This window comes from Danio rerio, chromosome 11, assembly GCF_049306965.1.
Source record: "Danio rerio strain Tuebingen ecotype United States chromosome 11, GRCz12tu, whole genome shotgun sequence".
NCBI classification, from domain to species: Eukaryota; Metazoa; Chordata; class Actinopteri; order Cypriniformes; family Danionidae; genus Danio; species Danio rerio.
In genome coordinates this window covers 45036824-45063053 of record NC_133186.1, presented here as the reverse complement: position 1 = coordinate 45063053, position 26230 = coordinate 45036824, and the positions used below count along the sequence as shown (strand labels likewise).

At 35.8% G+C, this 26230-nt stretch overlaps 3 protein-coding genes and 1 long non-coding RNA gene across 9 annotated transcripts; 2 read left to right on the top strand and 2 right to left on the bottom strand.

The window, feature by feature from the left end:
• Nucleotides 1–870: 870 nt before the first annotated feature.
• On the top strand, nucleotides 871–13677 carry si:ch73-106k19.8. 2 transcript variants are annotated; one of them, XM_073917137.1, is made up of 2 exons: nucleotides 871–1027; nucleotides 10461–13677. In XM_073917137.1, the coding sequence occupies exons 1-2, from the start codon at nucleotides 982–984 to the stop codon at nucleotides 11075–11077; spliced, it is 663 nt and encodes a 220-aa protein (XP_073773238.1). In that variant the 5' UTR covers nucleotides 871–981; the 3' UTR covers nucleotides 11078–13677. The 2 variants fall into 2 exon arrangements, with proteins under 2 accessions (XP_073773238.1, XP_005169474.2); XM_005169417.6 differs by having other exon boundaries at nucleotides 895–1021; nucleotides 10461–12889.
• Nucleotides 3447–5223, bottom strand: LOC141376676 (uncharacterized). Its single transcript, XR_012387378.1, has 3 exons — nucleotides 5086–5223; nucleotides 4898–4974; nucleotides 3447–3585 (listed from the first exon to the last, which is right to left on the bottom strand). It is a non-coding gene; the product is annotated as an uncharacterized lncRNA (long non-coding RNA).
• On the bottom strand, nucleotides 13668–21360 carry zgc:194981. 4 transcript variants are annotated; one of them, XM_073915993.1, is made up of 5 exons: nucleotides 21206–21360; nucleotides 19216–19325; nucleotides 15309–15507; nucleotides 15116–15229; nucleotides 13668–13987 (listed from the first exon to the last, which is right to left on the bottom strand). In XM_073915993.1, exons 2-5 carry the CDS (start codon nucleotides 19248–19250, stop codon nucleotides 13904–13906), a joined length of 432 nt encoding a protein of 143 aa, XP_073772094.1. In that variant the 5' UTR covers nucleotides 19251–19325; nucleotides 21206–21360; the 3' UTR covers nucleotides 13668–13903.
• si:ch73-106k19.2 lies at nucleotides 15812–25789 on the top strand. Of its 2 annotated transcripts, XM_009306309.4 has the most exons (6): nucleotides 15812–16035; nucleotides 16240–16315; nucleotides 16512–16619; nucleotides 18033–18156; nucleotides 19234–19360; nucleotides 24281–25789. In XM_009306309.4, exons 2-6 carry the CDS (start codon nucleotides 16241–16243, stop codon nucleotides 24699–24701), a joined length of 855 nt encoding a protein of 284 aa, XP_009304584.3. In that variant the 5' UTR covers nucleotides 15812–16035; nucleotide 16240; the 3' UTR covers nucleotides 24702–25789. The 2 variants fall into 2 exon arrangements, with proteins under 2 accessions (XP_009304584.3, XP_009304583.3); XM_009306308.5 differs by lacking the exon at nucleotides 15812–16035 and having other exon boundaries at nucleotides 16110–16315.
• The last annotated feature ends 441 nt before the right edge of the window (nucleotides 25790–26230 follow it).

Genomic DNA, 26230 nt, shown 5'->3' with positions numbered 1-26230 from the left:
AGGTGTGTGTGTGTTTTTGTGTGTGTGTGGTATGGCCAGTACACGACTGTCTCCTTCGTTCGGTTATCCGTGGCACTATCCACTCGCCATAGTGTGGCAGCTAAAATCCACGTCTATACTATCGAGCGTGTATGAACTGTGATTACTTTTTAAATTGCTGATTAGCTATTGGCCATTTCCCTCTCTGACTGAAGGCAGTCGACCAATCGCGACAGACTGTCATCGGTCCAATCAGCGCAGATTAGCTCCGCGCTAAGGAGGGGTTTGGGAACAAATGAATCACTGGACGATTCATACAGGAGTCGCTGGGATAATTAGGTAAAAATAAATGCAGATTATAAGACCATGAAAGTGTTTTTTGACCTTGCATGCATATTAGACTGTTGTTGGAGACCCTTACAACCAGGATATGACCCTATTTCATGTATAATATGGGCTCTTTAAAGGATTATTCAATTCTCTTTCCTTTCCTGTTTTCTTCCTGTCCTTTCACTGGACTGTGTGGAAAAAAAAAAAAAAAACTTTCCAGTCCTTGAAGACACTTGACGCACAGGGCTCAAATATTTTTTAGATTTGTCAAGAATATAATTTTGAAAAAAAATAAATAAATAACAAAACAACTGACAATACTCCAGCCACACTTCAAAAATGAAGGTCAGCTGGAATTAGTTTTAAAAATATAAAAATTCAATATACGGTAACATATATTCAATATGTTTCAATGTAATATATTAAGGCATGGTCTCTCTGTTCATTTTGCACCACTATTGCCTGTTTTTGGTGTCTTGACAACTGAATATGTAGCAGTTTTTAAGTGATGAAGAGCTTGAGCAGCTCCATGTAAGGGCAATGCTTAATTTTACATGGACTGAATGCTGACGCCCTTCTAGATAAAGAAAGGAAGCAGCCCTACAGTCAGACACAACTCCCTCAACACTCCACCAAAACTCTACTGCGATTAAGAACTTGCAATACCCTAAAATGCCTGGCAATCGACAATTAGGCCACCATGGACACAATGGTAAGTGTATGAAAATAATTACTTTATATTTAAGCCCTACATGCGTGTTATACTACAGTACATGTTGCTTGAACACAACCAAATAATCTGATTGTGCGACTGGTGTTTGTAAAATAGGTCTTTGTTAACTTGGATCAAAGAAAAATCTTAAAAGCTTGTCGTTAAAATCAAATATGTATAAACGATTATTACTAACATTCTATGGAATCCTGGTTCCTATCTCAGTGAAGAGCTAGGGAGTATCTGGGTTTGGGCCAAATTCTGAGCTTAATGCTTCCTTCCTGATGGCCTCAAGATCTGAAATTCCTTAACTGCTTTCCTGTAAACCATTAAACAGCACTTTGCTTGTGGTTCAGATTACAAAAATAACAAAAACTAATTTTTTAGGCCTGTCCAACCCTTGTCAATAACACAGCCAAATCATCAAGTGGTAATTCACCAATAAATACACAAAATCAAACAAAAAATTCATATTCTACATGGATAGTAAGCTGTCACATCCTTTAAAGTCATCTCAGTTTAGATTTAAGAAAACTATTTATACTTTTGGGCCATTTTGTGCTTTTTCTTCTGTGGGAAGATTAAAATAACACAAAAAGGCTCAAAATTATAGTTTTCTCCTGCAATAAAAATAACACAATATTAGTGTGTGATATGCAACAAAACTGTTAAAATCTAAAGCAAATAGTGTTCAATGAGCTTTTAAGATGTAAATCTTCTGCTCTGAACTGCCCAGTTTATTAAAAAATGAATAAAATCAACAAACACACACTGTAAATTCTAACATGTTCAGTTTACTTAAAAAAAGTTTGGAAACCGATTGCCTTATTTTTGCAATATAAACTTACAAGGAAATCTTAAGTTAAGTTTAATTATTGCCTTGAAGTAAGAAAACTAAAACCTATAAAGTAAACTAACTGTTAAAAATCAAGTAAGTTTAATAGAAAATTCTAGTTAACATACTTGTCATTATTTAGTAATCTTACTTAGGGTTTTATAGTAAGATTACTTTAATAACTCTATTTAACTAATACTGTTCTACCATGTTCAGTTAACATCTTGAATGCTAGTAGTCTCAACATTGTTTTAATCCACCATTTTAAGTAATGTCAACTAAAGAAACTACGTGCAATCGGTTTCCACATTTTCTTCAATTAAACTGAACATAAAATATGTAGTTCAACCTACAAGTAATGACATTATACAGGTCTTAAATGTAAACATTTTATTTGACAAAATTAGCAGAATTTCACAATACACTTGTGATATTTTAGTATCACAATACACTTGTACACAATACAGTTTTGTAAAAACCTGTTGTAAAGTGCTGTAATATACTGTAAACAGCAATACAGACAAAAAATATAATAAACATGTTCAACCCTAAAACACAAGTTTTCGAAAAGGTTTGAAAATCTATCAAAAAAACTTTAAATACTTGACACTTGGAAAAAAGATACTTGAATTAGTGTAATTAAACATGCCATTGCACCAGCACCTTAAACATGACAGCATAGACACTCACAGAGGAACAGATATTAAGCTTTAAAGCTAATTTGTTAGACTGTGTAGTTTAGATTTTCCTACAGAAAATATCACATTAGTGTGGTCAAAAGTATTGAGTTTGGTATCAATCAATACTGAAATATTAAAAATATCCATTTTCCACCAGCATTTGAGTGCTACAGAGCTCGTTCTTAAACACCATTGATTGGCCACTGTGTTCACATGCTCAACAGAAATGACTGTGATTGGCTGTGACTGTCATAGGTTTACCATTTTTCACTGAGTCCAAACAAAGTTACACAGACACTGAAGTGTTTCAAAGCCATGTCGATAGCTGATTTGTTTAGAAGCTAACATATAAGCTATCTGGTGATGAATCCACTGATCGACAGTGCTTTGAAGTTATCCAGTGTCTTTGTATCTTTGCACCTGGTGAACAGTGGTGAAGTGTGGTAAAAATAATGACCTTCAAAGCCAATCAGTCATATCTACTGAGCATGTGAACACAATGGCCAATCAGTTCTTGCAATGTTAGTGGGAAATGGATGGACTTTTTTTTATTTATTTCAGTACCGATTGGTACCAAACTCAATACTTTTGACAACCCTATAAATCACAATACACTTTTTTGGTAAAAAAAAAAAAAAAGTGTTTTAAACACCAAAATGCTGCAGTCCTAAATGTAACACTGCAAACAGCAACATGTTAAAAAGCAACACTTTGTAATTAAACATGCCATTATACCTGAACCTTTAAACATAAAGCACAACAGTATATAGGCACTCGCCGAATAAAACACATTACGCTTCCCTCCCAGCAAAAGCAACACACGTTGAACAAATTCAAATGCATTGCTCAAAGTCTTTGGGTAGTCCAAATTCAGTGTGTAAATCAAAGCAAAAAAAGAGACATACTGCATGTGGCAAAGTCCATAACCACTTTTCCTTCCAGTATAAAGGCCCACATTGCATCCATAATGAGGTTCTTTAGACATCTTCACACACGACAGTCAGCAGGCCAACATCTTCTGCACTGAAGTCCGACTCTACAATTACATCCTATGAATAGAGAAAGAAAAATAAGTAAAGTTTGATATTCTAAATGGCACTAATAAAGCCTGTAGTGGCCAGGAGACCAAAAGCAGAGGTGAAAAAAATACAATTCCTTGTGCTTAATTTAGTAACACTTTAGTAGGAACCAATTACCCTATTAACTAGTTGCTTATTAGCATGACTATTTGTGTTTATAGTACATTTACTTTTTATAAGAAGGCCTTGCTATGGTGCTCCTTCTTCAATGTAGACCAGCACGATGGATTTGCCTGTACTGCTTCTACTAGGCTTGTCATGATAGTGGAATTTATTACCAATCCATATAGTAATTTTAAAAACATCCATTTCCTGCTAACATTTGAGCATTGTTGAGTGTCATTTCTGTTAAGCGTGTGAACAGAATGGCAAAACAGTGCTGTTTAAAAATGTGCTCAAAAGTGCTTAAAATGTTAGCAGAAAATTTGCTGCTTAAAATTGCAGCAGAGATTGGTACTAAATTCCAGTATCTTGAACATGATACTATTCTAAAGGAACAATAAATTTTTTTAATTAAAGAAACACTGTAATGTAATAAAACAAACTGCAGTAAAAGTACTTTTAAAACATTTTCAAGAAATTAAATGCAAATGTGTGAGAGACCAATTGGTGCTACATAATCAATATAAATATTTTGTAGGGAAAACTTAATAAATTGGGAACCGATTCATGAATGCATTTGGTTTTGCTAGATTAAAGCAGTGAGTCAAGTTTGCATTATTTAGCACACTTTTTAAAAATGTATTAATAACTATTTTTTAATAAGAAAATTGATGTTTTAGTATGGCTTTTAGAACAAGGGTGCAGCCATCTACAATCCCACAGCAGGTGACTTCACAGGGTTGGTTATAATACGGAGCATCTTTGACTTTGTGGCTTTTAACACTATCTTTTTACATCTTAATCCAGCAGGTTCTTTCAACTGAAATTATATTTCTCTCAACATATTACATAGGTATTACACTTATTAAGATTTTTTTTTCAAGCTAATCTTCCTCCTTTTCAAAACAAGTGTGATTAAAAATTAAAGAAATGCATTCATTACTTCACTGGCCTATGAAGCTAACTGACCCTGTGACGGCACAAGCTGCTGTATTTGCAACATAGCAATGCTCTTGCTCCAAAGGCCATAATATAACATCCCTCTTACTTTCAAATACTTACATTAAATGCATTTGTTTTATTTTTATAAAATTGAAAATTTTTATTAATAAGTGAAGTAAACTGGAATGACTGCTTCATTTCCAGTCTAAGAAAGCAGAAACAATAATATACTACTTACAAAACACATCCTGAAAATTTCTTTAGACTCATCCCTCTAAAGGACTGAAAGACCCCGGAGAACTGCTGCCAGATGACCTTGAAAAAGTAAAGACAGGTAGACATGCATTATAGCCCAATGAAAACATCAAATGCAATTTATTGCAATCAAATGCAAATTATGATTCAAAGATGATGTCACAAAAATACCTTTGAATTAACATGTTGAAAATTTCTTCTAGTTTTCTTCTGCAATTTTCTCCTGTTTTTTTTTTTTTTATTTCAATCAAACGAGCAGTGTGTGTCCAATGCAGCGTAGAACTTGGATCTCACATTTCTTCTTGATATTCGATTGAATTCTGCAAAGATCCAATCAAAACATTATTAGTCATTAATAACATTCAAAAACACAAATTCACAAAATCACACAAAGTTTTGAAAAGAAAACAAACCTTCTGCAGCACTTGTATCAGCTGGTGTTTCCTCTATGACTTCCTTCTGGATGTCACTGTTGTGCACAAAAACGTAAAGTGTTATGGACATGGCCAAGCGAAATTCTAAAACAAAAAACAGAAATCAGAAACACATGCAATGATACAATGCAATGCCATTTAGCAACAGATGTTACACTTTAACATGACATAGTTAAATGTTCTTGAATAATAAAAGCTGCCAAATACTCCCGGTGCCTGTCATCAAAAGCATGAGCTATACTTGTCACCAAACAGTAATAAACACAACCCCCGATTAAATATACTCATGGCATTGTTGCTGGTGTGCCTTACTTTTATGCGCATTAAAAGTGGAATAAATATTTGTCTCAATTGATGTCTTTAAAAGGACACTGAACTTTCTGACTAGGGTTGCACGGTTTACCGGTACTATGGTAGTATCGTGATACTATGGCTCCAAGATACTGGCGGTGCCACTGTAGTTTGTAAACGGTAGTATTGTCATTAACAGTCTGCCTACAATACATAATGCTGCATGTGAAAAAGTCACTAAAATACTTACACGATTCAGCAACAATAGATCATTGTATTTTAATAGTCTATGGAGCCTTCTAAGGTTGTAAAACTGTAGAATTTGCGCCTTTTAAACGGAATTCGTTTATTTCTGTTCCTGTCAATATGATATAATAGCTACAACAACCGTGACAATCTATTAAAAAGAATGACTCATAAAGTGAAATTTTGAATTACTTTGGATTCTGTATGATAGATGAAAAACCCAAAATAGCAACAGGAAACAATTTTTGACCACTTCATATAGCCTAGGTTTGTTGGAAAAATGCTCTTTTCTTTATGTATCTTTATTTTAATGTATTTTTTTTGCTGGAATGAATACATTTTAGGTGAAGAGATGTGCAAATACTTTTTTCAACAATAAGGGAATTATTTAAATTCAAGTAGGCCTATAATAACATATACAATATATTATTTCTGACATTTTTCTTTATTTCATGGATTTAAGTTATGAATTACAGTATTGCAATACTACTTGGTATCACCATACTTCAGCTGGTATAGTATTGTAACGTAAATTAATGGTATCACAACACAACAACCCTATTTCTAACTAGTCCTCAGATGATTATTCAAATGGACAAAATATTCGGACTATTACTGATCATGCAGTTCTTTGCTGAGAATTTTGTTAAATGTACTTTTAATGCATTAAACGATTTAAAATAACCCTGACACTCAGTATGGAGACAAGGTAACGTTAATAGAACAATTCATGAATATGTTCTATGGCTTGTGCGGTATTGTTCAAAAAGTTTTCTTTGATGTGTAAGTGCAAAACTTACATTTCCACTGCATATCAGCTCACAAACTGGTAGTCTGAAATAAAAAATAAATAAAGGGTATAATGATATTACAAACCAAATATGCCACTCACAATACTCTAATGGTGTGTTACATTTTAAACAACCTTGTAATTGTTCAAATTTATTTGCCCTAAATTGTTAAAAATTAGTGAAACCTTCTTTAAAAATGCAAATTAACAGGTTTGGCAAAGCCTGTTTCTTTACAGAAAGTTTGCTTATAACAAAGGCTTGTTGATGCCTTTGTGTGATATTGAGCAAACAAAGGGATGTTACTGTGCTTGGTTGTACGAGTTATACCACTTCATCATTAACGTTATCCATCACACATATTCAGTCGCGTCTGGTCAGATTTATTTGTCATTACAGCAATACGAAACACTCAATAACGTAACGGCAACACTGGAATAAACCTTCAAAACGGCATAAAGAAAAGACAAATAGCATATAAAACAAATAAATAAGTTAATTAAATATCTCTCGCATTTTCATACGTTTAACTTTAAGTTTCATAGGGATTGTTAGCATAAGCACACTTTAGCATCATGTGTAAATATGTATCTGCCTCATACAGTGACACGAATCGTAATCGCATCGAAATCCTAAATTACCTACGACACTCACGGGTCCATTTTGAGCTGAAACTGCTTTATAATGTTCTAAAAGCCTCGGCGGGTTAAAACTGCTGTTGCCCCGGCGATCATGGAGAAAAAAAACGACTGGTCTGGTCATGAGCCGCTCGCTGACGCTGGACCGAATCACAGCTGATCTCCTCACCTGCTTCCTGCAGGTGATCTCATAAAAGTAAATCTTAAAAAAAAAAAACACGCATATTTTCGTCACAACAAGCGCCACTAAAGTTCAGCGATAACTAACGTTACTGTATTTGTAATGCGGATAAATAGGTTTGGTTTTCTTTTTTAAAAATGTAGACCTACAGCTATGTGTTAACTTTACATCTATTTGAACGGATCATTGCGCGCGCTCTTGCTCTCTCAGTGCATCATTTAAAATGGCGCGGCCCGCTCTTTTAGAGCATAACGCCCACTTTACAAATTACTACTAACTTTACAAATTATTAATAGTTATTAAAAAGGGCTAAGCAGCTAAAAATAGCTTATCTAGTAAAGTAGACAGTATTGCAAATAACGTGCAGTGGTCAAAACGTTTAGTCACAACATCATGGGCTATTAATTAGTTCACAAAACAGCAAACAATTTCACAAAGTGCAGGAAATAAACAGATTACTGATACTATACAAATAAAATCAAAGTAGTAATTAAAACGAAAAGTTTACCTTGATTTACAGCAGTACATCTTCTCAATAGGAAATCCTGTCCTTCAATGGCGGTGCTGGGTGGCGGTTGGTTGTGACTCGGGATGGGGGATGGGAAATCACCACCCAGTACGCATGCGTAACAGCATGGCTTAGCCCTTATAAGCAATTTTACTCAAATTACATTAGTTATGGGAACTTTATACCTTACTATGTCAGCAACACTAATGCATTTCTAGTAAACTCAACAATTAGCTTAAAATTAAGTAAACACACTAGAATTTTGATAGTAAGGAATACTATTCGCATTTACAGTGCATGAAAAGTAAAGACAATGGCTGTGCTGTGATTTAAGCTAAACTTCTTTGATAACAAGACCACAAAAATTGCAGAATGGGCACAGAAGAGCACAAATTCCTGAGTGTAGTGTAAGTTTTGGGGTTTAATAAGGAAAAACAAGCATAATACATGGCAATATAATATGTTTAAATGATAGAAAAGTTAAAGGTGCAGTAGGTAATCTGCCAGAATGCTGGCATTAGCGTAATAGCTTTTTTTTACGACTCTCTCGTAATTAATTATCTCTTGTTATTAAACTATATATAAATCAGATCAGAGAAAAGCAGTGCTAAAGAAAGAAATATCCTGTCATTTGTTTACATTACACCAGGGCCGGAGTGGGACTCCTTTTCAGCCCTGGAGTTTCAAGCCTAGACCGGCCCACCTCAGTTCACTATATTACAATAACATCATTTCCAATGACACTATCACGTTTTTTTTTTTAAGGAAACAGCTGCTTTAGAACTTCAAATGTTCAACAACCCAAACAGTATTATATGTCTTAACAATAAAAATAAAAAATTTACTCAGATGAGGTTAGAACTCGGGTCAGCGGTGTAGTAACGCAACGTGCTTACCACTGGACCACAATGTTGCTGTTATGCCAGATCGTTATGATCAATCTTTTTCTCCCCTTTTTCAGATTTTATGGTTACGTCATTTTTATTAATGTAGTGAATCATCTGATTTTCATTGAGCAGGTGTAATATTCATTAATATTAATTATTCGAATTCTTATATGCACTAGGGTGCTGCTGTTTGGGATTGAATGAACGTCATCATTAACCTACAGGCTGCATTTTGCTCACCGGGCTGCGAGAAAGTAAATAAAAAGAGCGGAGCTGCCGCAAAATAATAAATAAAAAGAGTGAGGCTATGGTCAAATGAATGAATAAATGAATGAAAAAGTGTTACTGCTGAGAGTGCAAGCAGCTAGGGAAACCGGCCCTCGTGGCCAAAAAAAAAAAAAACGGACCGGCCCACCAGGAATTCTCCTGGTCCTCCTGATTAGCAGATCTGGGCCTACATTACACTGATGTTTACGTTACCAAGACAAAGAGTAACTTTTCATGTTCAATTGTGCTCGCTGATCCTCGTACATTGCTAGTTTTCAGGTCCTTTTTCACTTGAACAACTGAATGAATGCTCAGGTCTATTTAACTATCTATATTATCGATGCTGTAAAAGGTTCTCCATGAACTTGAAAATAGCCAATCTTCTGCCGGATGTTTTCAGTGGCTGAACAACACTTCTGTGCATATAAACCCATTCATAAACAAGAACACAATTACATAAGCTTTGCGTGGCTAAAATAGTTTTAACACATACCTGTCTAAATGTAATACTCCAGCACCCTTCAGATCATTGTTTTGAACTGCATAACGTCATTTCCCTCCAGTGTGCAAAAGTAATTTCAATATTGATTCAGGATTTAGAAAAGTTTTATTCTGCATTTTTGGCGGAAGCCCTTTCAGAAACAGAAATCTTTCTGTTCATGCATACAAGGCCATGCTGGTCTTTCAGAAAGTTCAGGTTGATGCAGAGTTAGCAGGATGACTGTCAGAGGTAGGTGTGGTGTGCTTCATGTGTGCGCGTGAGTGACGCATCTGTCTGCTTAAAGATGCTGCGCAGAAATTCATGATTAAATTTGTTGACAGACAGTTTGAGATACCTGTCGTAATTGAGTTATTTGACGGTCCGACAATATTTAATTGGATGAAATGTGAAGAGACTTTTAACTAGTAAAACAACAATTTCGTAACCAGCATCTTTAAATGACTGACAGCAATATTCAGATATGGAAAGTACTTAACTTATTTCTCAAGAATTGCTAAAGTATTGGTTGGTATGTAAACACTGCCTTAATGAAATCTGCTGCCTCAAAGATAAACTGGATGTTTACATGTACTGAAGACAAAATGTTGACCTTGTCGATGTTGACGAAATTTCATTGTACTTGGCCATGATGACCCTTCATAAAATACAAATTTAAGTGGTCTCAAGAGATGAAAATCCCAAAATAGCAACATAAAATGTTGCATTACTTATATTCTAATGTGTATAAAATTGCATAAATTGTGTTGTTGTAAATATCTGTGTTTTTGCTGCCACTGAATTACAGCTCATTAAATGTATTTACAGATGAAGACGATGACATACTTTATACCAACGAGCTGTGGGGTGGAAGACATCCTGGAGTTTTCAAAATTTCAAGTGAGCTCAATAAAAATTTACTCAAAAAGGAAACATGGAAATGCAAAAGGCGAGTTACAAAGAAGCCAAAGATGAAACTGGTGTCAGCTGGAGTTGAAATAGGTGAAACCGTGAAAATAATTGACACGATCGACAGAGAACCAAATGCCTACACAGAAGGCACGTACGCTCGACATAAAGGATATAAGGCAGGTCTTAAAAATGAGCCAGGCCAGAGGATTCCCAAAGCTGGGTATTACGCAGAAGCAGGAGTTGGACGAGCTCGAGCTGAATGCAGTGTGTTTGAGGCTGAAGCTAAAGGCCCCAATGCATCAGTTGGAGCTGAAATCAGTGTGGTTGGAGCAGGAGCAATGGCTCGAGCTGAAATCGCCAGCGCATCAGCTAATGCCGGTCCACTCGGTGTCAAAGTGGGACTTGGACTCGATACGGGTGCATCTATTGGTGTGGATGGGGTGGAGGCAAAATTCCTGGGAACAGGAGTCTCAATCGGTCCAAAAACCAGTGTGTCTGCTCTGGGTTCAGAAGTGTCATGTTCAGTTATGTAGAAACATAATAAGAACAGGACTCTACCAGTAACAATGCAATAAAGTTCAACCTGAATGAGAACAAAATGACTAAAGTCCACTGAAGTGTGCTACAGTGCTCTCTCTAGATCAGCAGTGTCAAACTCAATTCCTGTAGGGCCGCAACCATGCACAGTTTAGTTTCAGCCCTGCTTCAACACACTTACTTGTAGGTTTCAAACAGGACTAAAGCACTCAATTAGTTTGATCAGGTGTGTTTAATTAGCGATGGAACTAAACTGTGCAGAGCTGGGGCCCTCCAGGAATTGAGTTTGACATCCCTGTTCTAGATAACTGGATCATCCCAAATTCCACTCATTTACTATTTTATGACATTTTTTAGTATAAATAGTATCAGTAGGGCTGCACAATCAAAAAAAAAAAAAAAGATCGCAATCTCGATTCGACCTTACACACGATCCCAATTCAGCTTTTCTGTGATTCAGACATTTATATTTTCAAGGTCAGGAGAGAAGTGTGAAGGCAGTCGCACAAGTCTTCACATTGTTTTATATACGGTGCTTAGTAACATGGCCACCTCCAAATGGTGTTAAAAGTGTCACATCCTGCATTTATAAGGTATAATTCAACCCAAAATGTAATTTCTGCCTTAATGTAATGACGTATTTGCGGCCGCAAAATCACACGAGCTGAAGGACTGTTTGCCCACCAATGATGTCTACTTTAGTTAACAGCACCTGCATAGGCTGTGAATAACAAGTATTAAAGCTTTGAATAACGTTCAGCTTGTAGCACAGAGCAATCGTTAGGAAGCAGTGCGAAGTAGGATGTGCATTATTGTTTTTTTTTTCTCAGTGTGACAGCAGCCATGACATGTACTACACTCTGCAGTGAAAGTGAAACCAAAAGCACTTATTTAAATGATCATATCGCATTTGAGTTATAATTACGACAAGCATTTGATATATTTTTTCTTTCATAGCGAACACAAAGTGTTGTGCATGCAAATAAATGTTTACTGAGTCAGTAAACTATAACTACTCTATGTAAAGTTAAATATGATGCAAGGGGCAATCTGATAATGGCAAATGTCTTGTTTTACCAGTGAAATAAAATGGTCTGATAATGTTGTCAATAACAAATGGCAAGCATATGTCTGAAACATAATAATTCACCTTTATAATTATTAATAGTTGTATATACAAAAATGTAGCATTTTACCCAACATTACAGCTACACATAGGCCTAATATTATTATTGTATTACCATATGTTTGAGAAATAACAATAACAGCCTACTCATATTAACCTTTATTTTACATCTACAGAATCAGGAGAAAATCGTGATCTTGATTTTAAGAAAAAACTTCCTTTTTTTCATTTAACCAGTATCCTGCAGCCCGAGTATCAGTAGTGCATTCACACTGAAAAATAGGTGTACTTTAAATACCTGGATGATGCCCTCATTCCACAGTTAAAAATAAGTGTGGAATGCTGAATGTTCACAGGTTTGCTCATGTAACAGAAGAGGCAGAGCTATCGGGCATTGACGTTGGTTTACTTTATTTCTTTTGGATTGTGAGAGCAAAATTCTCCCACACAACTGATTATTCCACCTTCCTCCACTTGTAACATATCCTATTTGGTAGTTTATCACACTAATTTGGTAACTGTTTAACATTTTCAGGGAAAGTTAGACTATACACCTGTGCACACAAAGTGTACTGTTTAGAGTATTGTTGTAATTTGGGATGCTACTAAAATTCTATATTACACAAATGAAATTCTAAGGAGTGTAAAGCTGGAAGAAACTACTAATTAAAGTACTATTTTTATGCTTAAAAGATGTGGGTCCTTTATGTATTTATTGCTGTTTCATCTGTTGAATCATTAACCTGACTGGATGGACGGGCCACATTAGAAGCACTGCTACTAAAACAAATGCTTAAGAACAAATCTAATGTCTCAGAGGGTGTTTTCAATTGCTGTTGTTTGAGGCATTAATAACATGACATCAATTGCATCAAAGTATTGGCATGATCCTTTTAAAAGAGATTTATAAAGGGGGATTTATCAATTTTGTGGGAAAACTGAAAACCTGTAACCATTGACTTTAATAGTATTTGTTTTTCATATTAGGGAAGTCAATGGTTACAGGTTTACAACACTCTTCAAAATATAATCTTAAGCATTTAACAGCATAAAGAAACTCAAAGGTTTACAACTACTAAAGAGAACTATTTAATTTTTTGGTGTAATACCTCTAAGTTTTCATTCATGATAGCTGTTCCAGCATATCTCAGTCCGCCACTGGAGGGCGTCACCTTCACTGCGCTGTTCAATTGAAATATCTGGGAGTGTGTTTCCAGAAGTCGTCTCTAAGAGGAGCCTGTACTCTTCAGTGACTTATTTTTGTTCATTCTTGAATTAAGTATCAGCAGGAGTAATACGGATAAAACTATTTGCTTATCTACTTTTCCTTTAAATCTTGCCATAATGCCTCCAAAACAGCAACTGATACACAGAGAGCTTTAAAGTGAAACTGAATATAGTCATTTCAAAATAAAAATACAAATGTCACAACACTCAAACCCAATTAAACCATTCTCAAGTTTAAATGCTTAATGAGACCATCTTTTTTATTTAGCTTATTTTTTGGCACAAGCTTGAATCCATGTTACTAAAACATCTCTACAGACAAGCTTTTAAGTTAATGAGTTGAAAGCTGCAGTTTATGAAAATGTAAAAATATGATTAAGTACAGTATAAATAATGATTTACAAAAACATGCCACAAGTGCATAATAAGGCATAAGCAAGCAAGCCTGTATTATTGACCGCAGGTCCATTCAGACACACTGATGTGACAGCACACGTTTGGGGATATGATCATTTCCTGGCACTGCAATGACAATGAAAGAGCAGGTCATAGTCTAAGGAAACAAACAAGAAAACAGCAGAAATGTATACTTCTTTTTCTGACCAAGTAGAAATATTTCAACATTAGTGCAAATATTGTAAATAACAAAAAAGGTTTGCAAAAATAATATAAAAACCACATCCTGTGAAATCATTTACATGCTAAATATTATATACTTTTTATTTTATTGTACAGAATGCATAATCAATGTGAAAACGATCACAGTTGCATTTATTTACATGCAAAATAATTTTCTTTCACTGATTATTATAATTTTTTTTGTATGGACAAAATGCAACACATTATATGTTACCATTTAATTACAAAAATAATGCAATAATATAAATAAATAAATAAAATAACAAAAAAATACAGAAAAACATTAATTTATATGCAGAAATATTACAATTTTAATTAATCATTTTATGGAAAAAAGGAGGAACATTTATTCATTTATATGCAACATTTTTTTCCATTTCATTTGATAATCTTGATTTAATTTCTTTTATTGGGAAATACTGGCTTAAAATTATTCATTTAAATTTAAATAAATATAAAATATTTTTATTAGATTTAATTAAAGAATTTATTTTATCACACAAAATATAAATAGTAAAAATTGCATTTGTTTTATTTTATTGGAAAAAACAAACAAACAGGGAATATGATCAATTATTCATTTATTTGCTAAATATTTAATTTCATTTAATAAACTATTTATTTTATTACACAAGATGTAAATAAAACAACAAACAGAAAATATTATCATTCATTAATTTATGTTAAATATTTGATTTCATTTCATTTATTAAACTATTTTTATAACAAGTGTAAAAAGTAAAACATATAGTTTTGTATTGGGAACTAGAAAATATTATCATTAAACAGGGAATATTATTATTCATTAATTTATATGCTAAATAATAAATTTTTGATTTCATTTTTAAACATAATTTATTTTATTACTCAAAATGTAAATACATACCAATATCCATTCATTATAATTAAGCATAATCAAAAATCTTTAAAGTGCATATGCCAAAAATGCATGTACATAATTAAAACACTACTCATTTCACAAAGAAGCATCTCAATCCTTAAAGTGCATGCAATCATAATAATTATTGTCTGCATTTCTTACCTCAGCGTTATCCTGCACAGCACATTGTGTGAGATTGACATTCTCTTGATTCCTGCAGATCGTCTGTGCTGCTTCAATATGTATGTTGTATTTCACCCGTGCAGGAGGATAAAGCTGCAGCAAACACATTATTAGCATAAACACACCAAATTAATAAAATCATCTGTTACAGTAAAACAAACACGACACATACCTGAGCAGCGTCTGATACGATATTCACCACTTTAAAGGCATAAGTGTAGTTGCTCATGCGGTTGTGGAAGTTCATAGCATAGTTTGCCACGTTAACAACATCACGGTTGTCATTCAGTGCCATGTGTCCAGTGACAATAAGAGCTGAAGAAATGCATGCAAACACAGTGAGAATGCAAACCATCTCGGCAGGTGGTGATCTGTGGGAAGAAAAGGCAGAGAGAGTCATCTGAGTGTATCAGTATGACATATATACGCTCATAAAACACACACACACACATGCTTCATCTCACCTCAGCGTCACTGAAGAGCGTCTGTGTGTGTGTGTTTCTGCATCCTGCTGACGGACAGACGCTCACGCTTCAGTTCATTTCACTGACAAATCAAAAAGCGTGCAGGATTTCCTTCTTAGACCAGCACAGAAATCATCCATAATCTCTTATATTGCAGCTGAAGAGACGTGTGTGTGTTTGCATCATCTGCCAGGTCACATGACCAGACTGTTGCATGCTTCAGGACCCACGCTGAGCTGTCCATAAATAACTCCTGATGAAAAACTCTGTTCCCTTAATACTCTGACTTACTTCAATACAAACAGTTTAATGATTTTAGATGGTGTGAACTGGATCGACTGGTCTCGAGTACACAAGAGAAACAAACCAAACAAGTCTGCTCAGTATAATAAGGGAGAAATCGAGCAGATCATATTTATCACTTGATCACACATTGTAAGTCGCTGGATTAATAAATAGATCCGAGTTAATAATATGTGATAGAATAATCCACTTTTGGTCCAGTAAAAAGCTGCAATTTTACTGGTATTATCTGTGAGGCTGAAATTAAAGTCTGCTGTAACTTTAAAAAAACACTTCCTTACTTTTGAGTTTCTGTTAACCATTTGTTTCTGTGACTGTTTGAGCTGTACGTTACAGAATGATCATCCTGACGTCTGAAGAACTCAAACAAGCTGAAAGTGTTTTGAAGAACTTTTTTCCAGAGTCCATTAAGGTGTGGAGATTGTTTAAGAAAGTTATTTTTCTTGTCCTCATTTGTAAGTCACTTTGGATAAAAGCGTCTGCTAAATGACTAAATGTAAATGTATTTTTTATACACTGTCATGGTTAACCGATCAGATCACAGTCAAAGTGCTTTTATTTTCACTCAACAGCTCAAGAGAAGAAGTTAATAATTGCTTGTTTTCCAGGTTTATGGCTGTATAGTCAACATTAACAGAGGAAAACCTCACAATCTGGAGGTTATTGCAGATCTGTGGCCAGAATTCACAGTCATTATTTGCAAACCGAAGGTTCAGGTAATATCAGATTACAAATCCAGTCGCTTTTAATGATTATACCCTCAAAAAAATTATCATAATGAGTGTAATAATGGATATAAACATCTCAAGTTAAAAGTAAAACAAAAATACTCAAAATATTTTTAATATTAGTATTAAAACTGAAAACATAAAAACAGAAGGTAAAATCAACAATACTGTAGATATTCTACAGTACTACATTAATACTTTATTAATAATTTATTAATCTATAAACGCTCATTTTAAACTAGGTTAATTTCAATTTAAATTTACAAAAATGATTTTATATAGTGTTGTTCCTAATGTCGCAAAAAATATTCAAACATTGATAAAGTAAACGTTTTCAAATAATGATCAATGATATATCAATAATAAATTCAACATAAACAGAGGAAAACCTCACAGTATGATGGTTTTTGCAGATCTGAGGTCAGATTTCACTGTCATTATTTGCGAAGCGAAAGTTCAGGTAATATCATATTAGAAATTAAGATGTTTATTATTATTATACCCTCACGAAAATGAGCCATGCTGTTACTAAAAGCAGAGTAACAATGGTATTTTGAATAAAACCAAGTCTTATGTAAGAGTGAAACAACAGGAAGAAGTTGATGCAGAAGCACAGAAACTCCATTGAAAAAACTGGAGTAAAATAAATATTCATATTTTTAAAAGAAATGGCAGGGGAAAATGTCATTTAATGAAGTGTTTCTTGTACATTCTGAGACTCACTTTGTAGATCAATCGGGCAGTGAAGATCATAACAGACCTTAAACGTGCAGAATTATGATTATTAGCCCCCTGAATCATTCACCCCATCCCCCCACTCCCCCGTTTATTTTCTTATTTTATCTTTGCTCTGATTACAGTAAATAATAATAGACTAGATATTCTTTAAGACACTTCTATGCAGCTTAAAGTGACATCTAAAGACTTAACTAGGTTAATTAGGTTAACTAGGCAGGTTAGGTTAATTAAGCAAGTTATTGTATAACGATGGTTTGTTATGTAGACTATCGAAAAAAATATAGCTTAAAGGGGCTAATAATATTGACCTTAAAATAGTTTTAAAAAATTAAAAACTGCTTTTATCCAAGCCGAAATAAAACAAATAAAGACTTTCTCCAAAAGAAAAAAATATTATCAGACATACGGTGAAAATTTCCTTGCTCTGTTATACATCATTTGGGAAATATTATGTAAAAAATGTAATTACATATTTAAACTGAGCTTGAACTGAGCATGAATATGAATTTATGTATGATGATGTACGAGTATGATGAGGTATGAGTATGATGATTCCTAAATGGAGCCTTTTATAAAGAGTTAAATTAATCGTTTTTTGCTGGTTTAAATTTTTTGGTTCCAAAAAATATATATTAAACTGTACACATTCCCACATTGTGGCAGGGTGTAAAGAATCGAGAGGGAGATTTTAACATATACAGCATCTACTCAAAGAGCAAAGACAGTTTAAAAAGCTTTCTGGACACACCTGGTGTGATAAATAAAGACGCCTTCACGTTACTGGCAGGTAGACGCTCTTTTCTGCATTCAATTCATTTTCAATTAGGGGTGTCACGATTTCGATTTTTAATCGAAATCGATCGAAATTTATGCTCAATTTCGATTATCGAATCAAAAAATAGAATCGTCGATGCTGCCACGCCCCCATGTTACGTCAGCTTGGCTTGCCAAGTGGGAAAAAACAGGCTTGTTGAAGTGCTTGTTAAACTGCAGAAGCAGGAGACCCGTCGACAGAACTCAAACCCTCTCCTATTTCAATGAAGTCGCCGGTGTGTAAGCATTTTGGATTTCCAGTGAGTTATGTTGACAACGTTCGTGTTGTCGACAAAAAAAACACAGTTTTGCAAGCTCTGCTATGTACGTATTACGTACGGTTCGTCCGATAGACAACACCGGCATCGCGATCCTCCGCCCGCCCCCGTTGCAAATCTGCTCGCGAAAAGTACACACTCAGGCCCTGTTTACACTGTCTTTGTTTTTAAATGGCATTTTAGAACGACAACGATTTGACATCCACAGTGGCGTGTAGCATTTCTGAGCAGCCCTCCTTCCTCTCTACCTCTGAAAATGCACATCACGTGACCACACAGACGCACACACAGCCATGCGCTCGAGACAGCAGGTCCAGGCAATCAGAGGACTGCTTCAGTCTTTCACTCACTTGTACTTTGTCATTTTAGCGCACACCTCAGATACTGTTGGCTGGTTCCTGTTGGTTGTGCGTCTTTTTTTACCGACGCCATTATAACGACACAGATCACTGCCTATTCACGAGTCCCGCAGAAAAAGTGATTGACAGGTGGTAATTATGTGTGTATCTTGCCTTTATTCATTTACTGTATGTTTATGTACTGTATGATTTGTTTATGGGTAAAACAAAGACCATGCAGGTCAGGTAGTTTAAACGGTAGGCTACAAATAATTAATTGGTCATTAATTAATTATTCATAATCGAATCGTGCCTTTAGAATCGAAAATGTAATCGAATCGAGGATTTGGAGGATCGTGACACCCTTATTTTCAATACAAGTTTCGTGGCTGTGACAGAAATGAAACATTCTCAAACCTGTTGGCTGATACACAGGTGTTGACATCAGGCATTTAGGAGCGGTTCAGGAGTTTGCGGATCAGCAAGGCATTCCCTCCAAAGTCCAAGGAGTGATGAACGTCTTGGTGCTGCAGGATCAACAACAGCTGCAGTTTAAGGACAGGTACAACCTAACATTCATCTTTTTCAATATAGTAAAAAAAATACTTCTCATTTATAGTAAATCCTATAGTGTTTTGAACCTACAGTAGAACCTGAAATAATCTGTTGTGGAAATTCTATAGTTGCTTTAATATAAACAATATTAACAACATAAAAACAATATAAACAAATTTCACACACATATACACTACAGCCAGTTTAGTTTATTCAATTCACCTATAGCGCGTATGTTTGGACTTTGGGACTGTGAAGGAAACCAGAGCATTTGGAGGAAACCCACGCGATCACGGGGAGAACATGCAAACTCCACACAGAAATGCTAACTGACCCAGCCGAGGCTCAAACCAGCGACCTTCTTGCTGTGAGGCGATCGTGTTACCCACTGCGCCACCGTGATGCCACATGTCAAACTAAATAATTCAAATAAATCATTGACTTCTGCTGTCTTCGTTAGTTTCAAAAACACAGATTTCTACACAATTTAAAATGGCATCTTTGGATATCTTTTCTGATGGAGATACTGTCGTCCTAAAAGATTTTAATAAAAATCTTACATTTAGAAAATCTATACTATAGGAACTGTATTACAGAACATTTTGGTGATTTTAAAACCTTCACTTTTCCAAACTATAGGTATACTACCTATATAGGTATATATATACTACCTTGAAAACGGTTATGGTCCCATTACTACGTGTGAACTGAATTTGGTGAAAATGCAGTGTGTTGCATTAAAGTTATTAAATATTTATCATAATAAATATTCATAATAATTATACAAAATATTTTTTTAACTAAGTGTTGTAGTATAACCAGCAGGACAGCAGTGAGGTGTGAACTGAATTTGATGAAAATACAGTGTGTTACAATAAAGTAACTGAATATTTATCATAATTAAAAATCTGAAAAAATATGCAAAATAGTTTTAAACAGATGTGTTGTAGAGTAAGCAACAGGACAGCAGTGATGTGTGAACTGAATTTGGTGAGAAGACAGTGAATTACAGTATAGTTATTTAGTATTTTTGATATTAAAAATTCATTTAAAAATATGCAAATTTGTATTATTATTTGTTTATATATAACCAGCGGGACAGCTCAGCTGTGATGTGAACGGAGTTTTATGGAAACGCGTATAGTGTGTTAGAGGGACGTTATTGACAGTTTTTTTAGTAAAGGTTTTCGCGTTTTGCTCTTTGTAGACGGTCCCTAAGGAGTGTTCTCTTCGCCGCCTGCGCATCGAGATCAATATGCGTCCAGCACAAATGAAAGCTCGTTTTGAGAGAAAAAAATATAATGTTTAAGTTGATTGTATAATGTTACACTGCGACCGTACGGTTGAGAAGATGTGCTATATTTGTGTAGGAACAATGTTTCGGTTACCATGAGTTATTGATCCGGAAAATACGAATCTGTTGCTAACTTTACAGAACTGTTAAAGTTGTCAAACCTCAAACTTGAGCGAGATTTCCTTCTTGGTGACGTTGCAAGGTGTTGAACTTGAGCAGATTTCCCGACCTCGGGGAACGGGGAGTAGTGAACAACACTAACGTTACGTAGGGTGTTGATCTGCACGCAGCCTAAAACAGTTCGTTATTAAATTGTGTAACGTTACGTGAACGCGCTGGGCTCGAACGCGTTTACATGGGAAAATAAACATTAAAGTAACACAGTGGGATTCCCGTGAATATGAGTAACCTAACGTTATCACGTGTTAGCAAATTACTGAATTGGACAGACACAAAATCCCCGCGGAATATATTTAACAGTCAGTGGTTTTAGTTTTTAAGACGAACGCCATTTATTAACGTCGATTTGAGTGAAAAAAAAAACTACTAATTTCTTACCTTTATAATCCAAAACTCCATTCAAGATTATTTTGACAGCACTCAGCAGTATAAAATGTTAAGCCAGCTACAGTAACATGTCATGAAGACCCGACAGTCAACACTTACTCTTCTAGCTTTATGACAACTGACTCACTAAAAGCATAACGGTCAACGCTAAACGATCGCTACGCTGCTAGCTTTCATATTCAAGTTAACAGACCACGTGATGCAGTTCTCCAATCAGGGCACTGCCTCTGTGAATATGCAAATGACCCCAGATCAAACATGAACTAAAATAAATGATCTACTATTGAAGTAACCTCGGCATTTTTAAAGTGACGTTTACTTCCCAAAATACTGTAAATTTATAGACGACTTTCAGGCCATCCAATGAGTAGGTATTTTTTCCCATTTTTATCTAAAACTGTGGTCATTAGTTATTATGAAAATGCTGAACACTTAGAAAATGGACATAGCCTACAGACAACACTAAATTATTATTATTAGCCATGATGAGGCATGGCAGGAGTGGACTTCATGATGGAAAGACAGTGGATTAAAGCTAATAATGTAGTTTTCTTTCATAGTTTCTTTTTATTAGATCTCAGTGAATCACATGTATTATTATACATGACTTTCGTTTTAATTTAATTTATTAGTGGACACTAGCTTAGTTTTCATCCAAAGATGCAAATTAGTTTTATGAGCAAAACTGGAATACTGCACAGAAGATCCGCGAATAAAGCAGCGTTTCAATTCAATGAGTTGAAGAGAACTAAATCGTCACTTTCTGACAAAACGGGAGCGAATAAAATAATTTAAAAATGTTTATTCAACGGTAGAAGAATCAACTCTGTGCCTTTTTTTAAATATAATAAATTACTTCTACCTCAGAAACTGAGAACAAAATGCAATGAATTTGGATAGAATTTTCCACTAAAAGTGTTTCCATCATAGTTTATGCACATTTTTCTTCATATCTCATATTGTAATTTATACAATTGGGCAAAATCTTGGCATTTCCACTAAGCATTTAATACAATATTGCAAAATGCACACAAAAAAAGTGGATTCAAACATATAGACTTGCATTATTAACCTACAGACCAAAACTGGTAACTCACTCATACAAAGCAGGGCTGGGCCTGGTCAGTACCTGGATGGGAGACCACAAGAGAAAACTAGGTTGCTGTTGGAAGTGGTGTTAGTGAGGCCAGCAGGGGGCGCTCACCCTGTGGTCTGTGTGAGTCCTAATGCCCCAGTATAGTGACGGGGACTCTATACCATCAGTGTGCTCCTTCTTTCGGATGAGACATTAAAGGGTCATGAAACACCAAAACACATGTTTTTAGCTGTTGACAGTGGTATATGTGTCCCACACTGCTAAAACACTATTAGGACACCTATATTTCACTAAAAAGTGTAAATTGGTTGTTTTTGCGTTATTTCAAGCAAATTCGTACCTTCGGTTTGAAACTAATTTTTGAAGCTGCGTCACGGTCATGACATAATAGCGTGTATTCCAGCGTGCAGACTGGACGTCTGTGCCAGAGTGAGTCTTATTACGTCTTACAGTGTGCTGCATTAATGCATGAGTAAGGCTTGGTTCAAACCAATCAGCGCGCTCTATTGTGCAACTTCATTAATATTCATTACTGTCACAGTGTTTACACGACAGAGACGCCACGTTGTGTTGGCAAAACAAGCGTGAAGTGTTGCTTTTATAGTTTGCTGCCATTAAGTTTCGTTTTCATTTTCTCTCTGTGAGAGCTCAGCTGGATCACGTGTGGATTAACAGTGTACGCGACGCTCGACAACAATAACTTACGTGTCTAAGGAGGATTATTGTTTACCTGAGAGCTGTTCTCATCTGCAAACGCTGAGATCCGGATTCGCTTGTAGTCTTCTCTTAATAAAGACGCGGCTCTAGTTGCTGGTGATTGTTCTGTCTCTACAGATTTGGTAAGTGAGCGACCAGTGCTCTTTGTTTATTCAGTTTGTTCGTATCAAACTAAGTTAACTATTGCACTGAGTGTAAACATGTTAGCATCACAACCAAACTTTAACCTCGTGTAGGATTTTCACCACATTTAGTGACCGGAATAACACACACGGCTTTCTGACACTACCTGCCGAGTGCATCTAAGTTTCCGGGAAATGCTGAGGTTTTTTTCTCTTATTCGCCGTGCGGTATCAAACAATGCATGAAAAATACACGCTTAGAGCAGTTCCTCGAATCAAATATCTCGTTTGTCGTGAGGGGCATGAATGAATTACCTGAATGAAAGAGCCAAACTGCAGTTAAAGTCCACCATTTAATAATTTGGCAAATAATTCGACTACAGATGTCCATGTAGGTTAAACACCATCACTTTCTCCTGTGCGTGTGTATTTTGACTCTGAAACTCGCTCGTGCCCAAATACACACTCCCACACCCTCCCACTTTAGTTCCTCCGACACTCCCCCCTAAACAGAGCTGGACACGCCCACTTTGCTGACTTTTTCCAAAGTAGAGGTGTAAAAACACCCTGCTGAAACGGGGGGTTTCATGGCCCTTTAAGCCGAGGCCCTGACTCACTGTGGTCATTAAAAGCCATGGCACTTCTCGTAAAGGATAGGGGAGTATCCCCAGTGTCCTGGCCAAACTCCCTTCATCGGCACTTACCTATCATGGCCTCCCAATCATCCCCATCCACTGAATTGGCTTTGTCACTTTCTCTCCACTCCACCAATAGCTGGTGTGTGGTTAGTGCACTAGTTCTGTTGTTCTGTGGCTGCCGTCGCATCATCCAAGTGGATGCTGCACACTGGTGGTGGTGTGGAGAGACCCCCCTCATGATTGTGAAGTGCTTTGGGTGTATAGCGATACATAAAAAAAAATGTGCTATATAAATACACACATTACATTACGTTGCATTTTCTGAACAAAAAAAAAAACTGTTAATAATCTGTTTCAATGTTATACTGAGGAAAAAAGTCACCTATGCATCTTGAAGCCCTGACAGTGAGTAGATTAAATAAATGCATACATTTTGAGTGAACTATCCCTTTATTTCAAACGTAAAGAAGCCAGTTTTCTCATGTCTTTTCAGACACGCTGGCCTCAGTTTTGCTCCTCTCAGCACGGCTCATGCACATCTGGTGAACAGCACATGGAAGTACGGCGGAGACAGCAGCAGCTACAACTCTGTGCTGAACTACATTTCCCATAATCCTTCACTGTGTGTGATCGAGGAGGGCCAGACGGAGCCTGTCTCCTGGCTGCTCGTGTATCCTCATGCTGCTCTCGGTTTGCTCTACACATTACCACAACACCGATGTAAAGGCCACGCCAGGCTGCTGGTGTCCATCATGTCCAAGAACCTCCTGGAACAAGGACACCCGGTCTACTGTTTTGTGGAAGAAGAAAACAAGCCTTCCTACAAGCTTTTCACATCTCTAGGGTTCCAGAATTCACCAGATTACAGAGCTGTGTGGTTCGAGCTCAATAAACAACAGGTCAGCGATGAATAATGCAGGAAATAAATATATTAGTTACTTTAAAGGGGACCTATCATGCAAAAATCACTTATAAACACTTTTAAATTGTATGAATATACAATTATATCATTTGTATTATAATTATATTGTATAAATATATCGGTTTCTACTAGTAAAAATGTATTAATTGTATGTTTTATAATCAGACTTGCAGAAACTTGTCTGCAGAAACACTTTGATTGACATCCTCCCTTTGTACGGGTCATCATAAGGGGAAACCCCCGCCCACTAGAGGCCATCTCTCCCTCAATAGCATAAGATGATAGTCTTGTTTTTTAATCTGCCACTATACTGACACATAGGCGTTTATAGCTCCGCCCTCTTCTGGAAAGAGCACAATCTCATTTGAATTTAAAGTGACAGCCTAAAAGAGTCAGTTTCAGAGAGGTAAGGCTGACTTATACTTCTGCGTTGAGTGACCCACGGCATGTTCTTTTCTTATAGCCATGCATTTACACTTCTGCGTGCTGTTTGTGTTGCTCTGCAATAACACTTCTGAAATGTTAGCTGGCAGTGAGGTTATGCTCCTCTGTGTCGAGTCTATATAAAATACTAAGATTTTTAGAAATCACCAAGCGACTCCCCCCCACATCCCACCCCAAATATCTCACGACCACCCAGGGGGTCCCGACCCCTACTTTGAGAACCACTGATCTAGTGGGTTGTCTACTGTAATCTTTACGGTGCACGTTCATGATTTCAGAAGGTGTAGCTTTTGAGTAGCAAGAAAGGGACTGTGTTTGATATTATGTTTTTATGCATTTTGGCAGTTTACCTACTGCATTTTTAACAAGACCTTTGGAGATTTTAACAAATATTTGTAATTTAACTTAATTAGCATATTTCTAGTTTAACCAGCTAAACTCTGCTGCTATTTTGGGATTTCCACCTGGATTTTGCCTACCCAAATTTAAAAGCTTCCCAAATCCACATCCAGAGGTGTAAATGCAAAAATTTGGTTTTATTTGAAAGAAAACTCTTTGAATTTTCATAAAACACCATTGAAAGTGTTTAAAATATCTGTATATGTCGTCTGTGTTATAATAAACACCTAAAAAAGAGGCGCTTTTTGTATTTTTTTTTATAAACTCAAATTTGAAAGTGTACCTTTTAGGTTCTGTGTGGTCTAGGGTGCTGTAAATGATTTCGGTGGTTCCTGCACATGTCTGTAATCATAGGAAAATAGAAAAATGTCTCCACCATAATCTATGCAAAAGTTATTGTATTCCAGCTGATGAGAGGTGCTGTACAAGCCACAGGGAGCGATCATTGTTTTCATATTTCACTATTCTTTCGTTTGATCAAACATAATTCAGTGTGTTTGGACCACGTCAGACATATAAAAGGATTACTTATGCACATCACCTCAAAAACAGAGGAGAATGGCCCTGAAGAGCACAGCATAAGGTAAGAGATGACAGCTGTCTGTGCTATCTGGGGCTGCTTATTGATCATAAATGCATTTTTTTCGCTTCTGCGCCATGGAAACACCAAGATTCATT

Coding starts and splice junctions, on each gene's coding strand:
- si:ch73-106k19.2 (XM_009306309.4), top strand. CDS start 16,241: ATGATCATCCTGACGTCTGAAGAACTCAAACAAGCTGAAAGTGTTTTG. Junction 16,620..18,032: donor TTTGCAAACCGAAGGTTCAG/GTAATATCAGAT, acceptor ACATTGTGGCAG/GGTGTAAAGAATCGAGAGGG. Junction 19,361..24,280: donor CAGCTGCAGTTTAAGGACAG/GTACAACCTAAC, acceptor ATGTCTTTTCAG/ACACGCTGGCCTCAGTTTTG.
- si:ch73-106k19.8 (XM_073917137.1), top strand. CDS start 982: ATGCCTGGCAATCGACAATTAGGCCACCATGGACACAATGGTAAGT. Junction 1,028..10,460: donor CCATGGACACAATGGTAAGT/GTATGAAAATAA, acceptor ATGTATTTACAG/ATGAAGACGATGACATACTT.
- zgc:194981 (XM_073915993.1), bottom strand. CDS start 19,250: ATGCCTGATGTCAACACCTGTGTATCAGCCAACAG. Junction 15,508..19,215: donor ACCTGTGTATCAGCCAACAG/GTTTGAGAATGT, acceptor TTCTTCCCACAG/ATCACCACCTGCCGAGATGG. Junction 15,230..15,308: donor TCGTATCAGACGCTGCTCAG/GTATGTGTCGTG, acceptor TGTTTGCTGCAG/CTTTATCCTCCTGCACGGGT.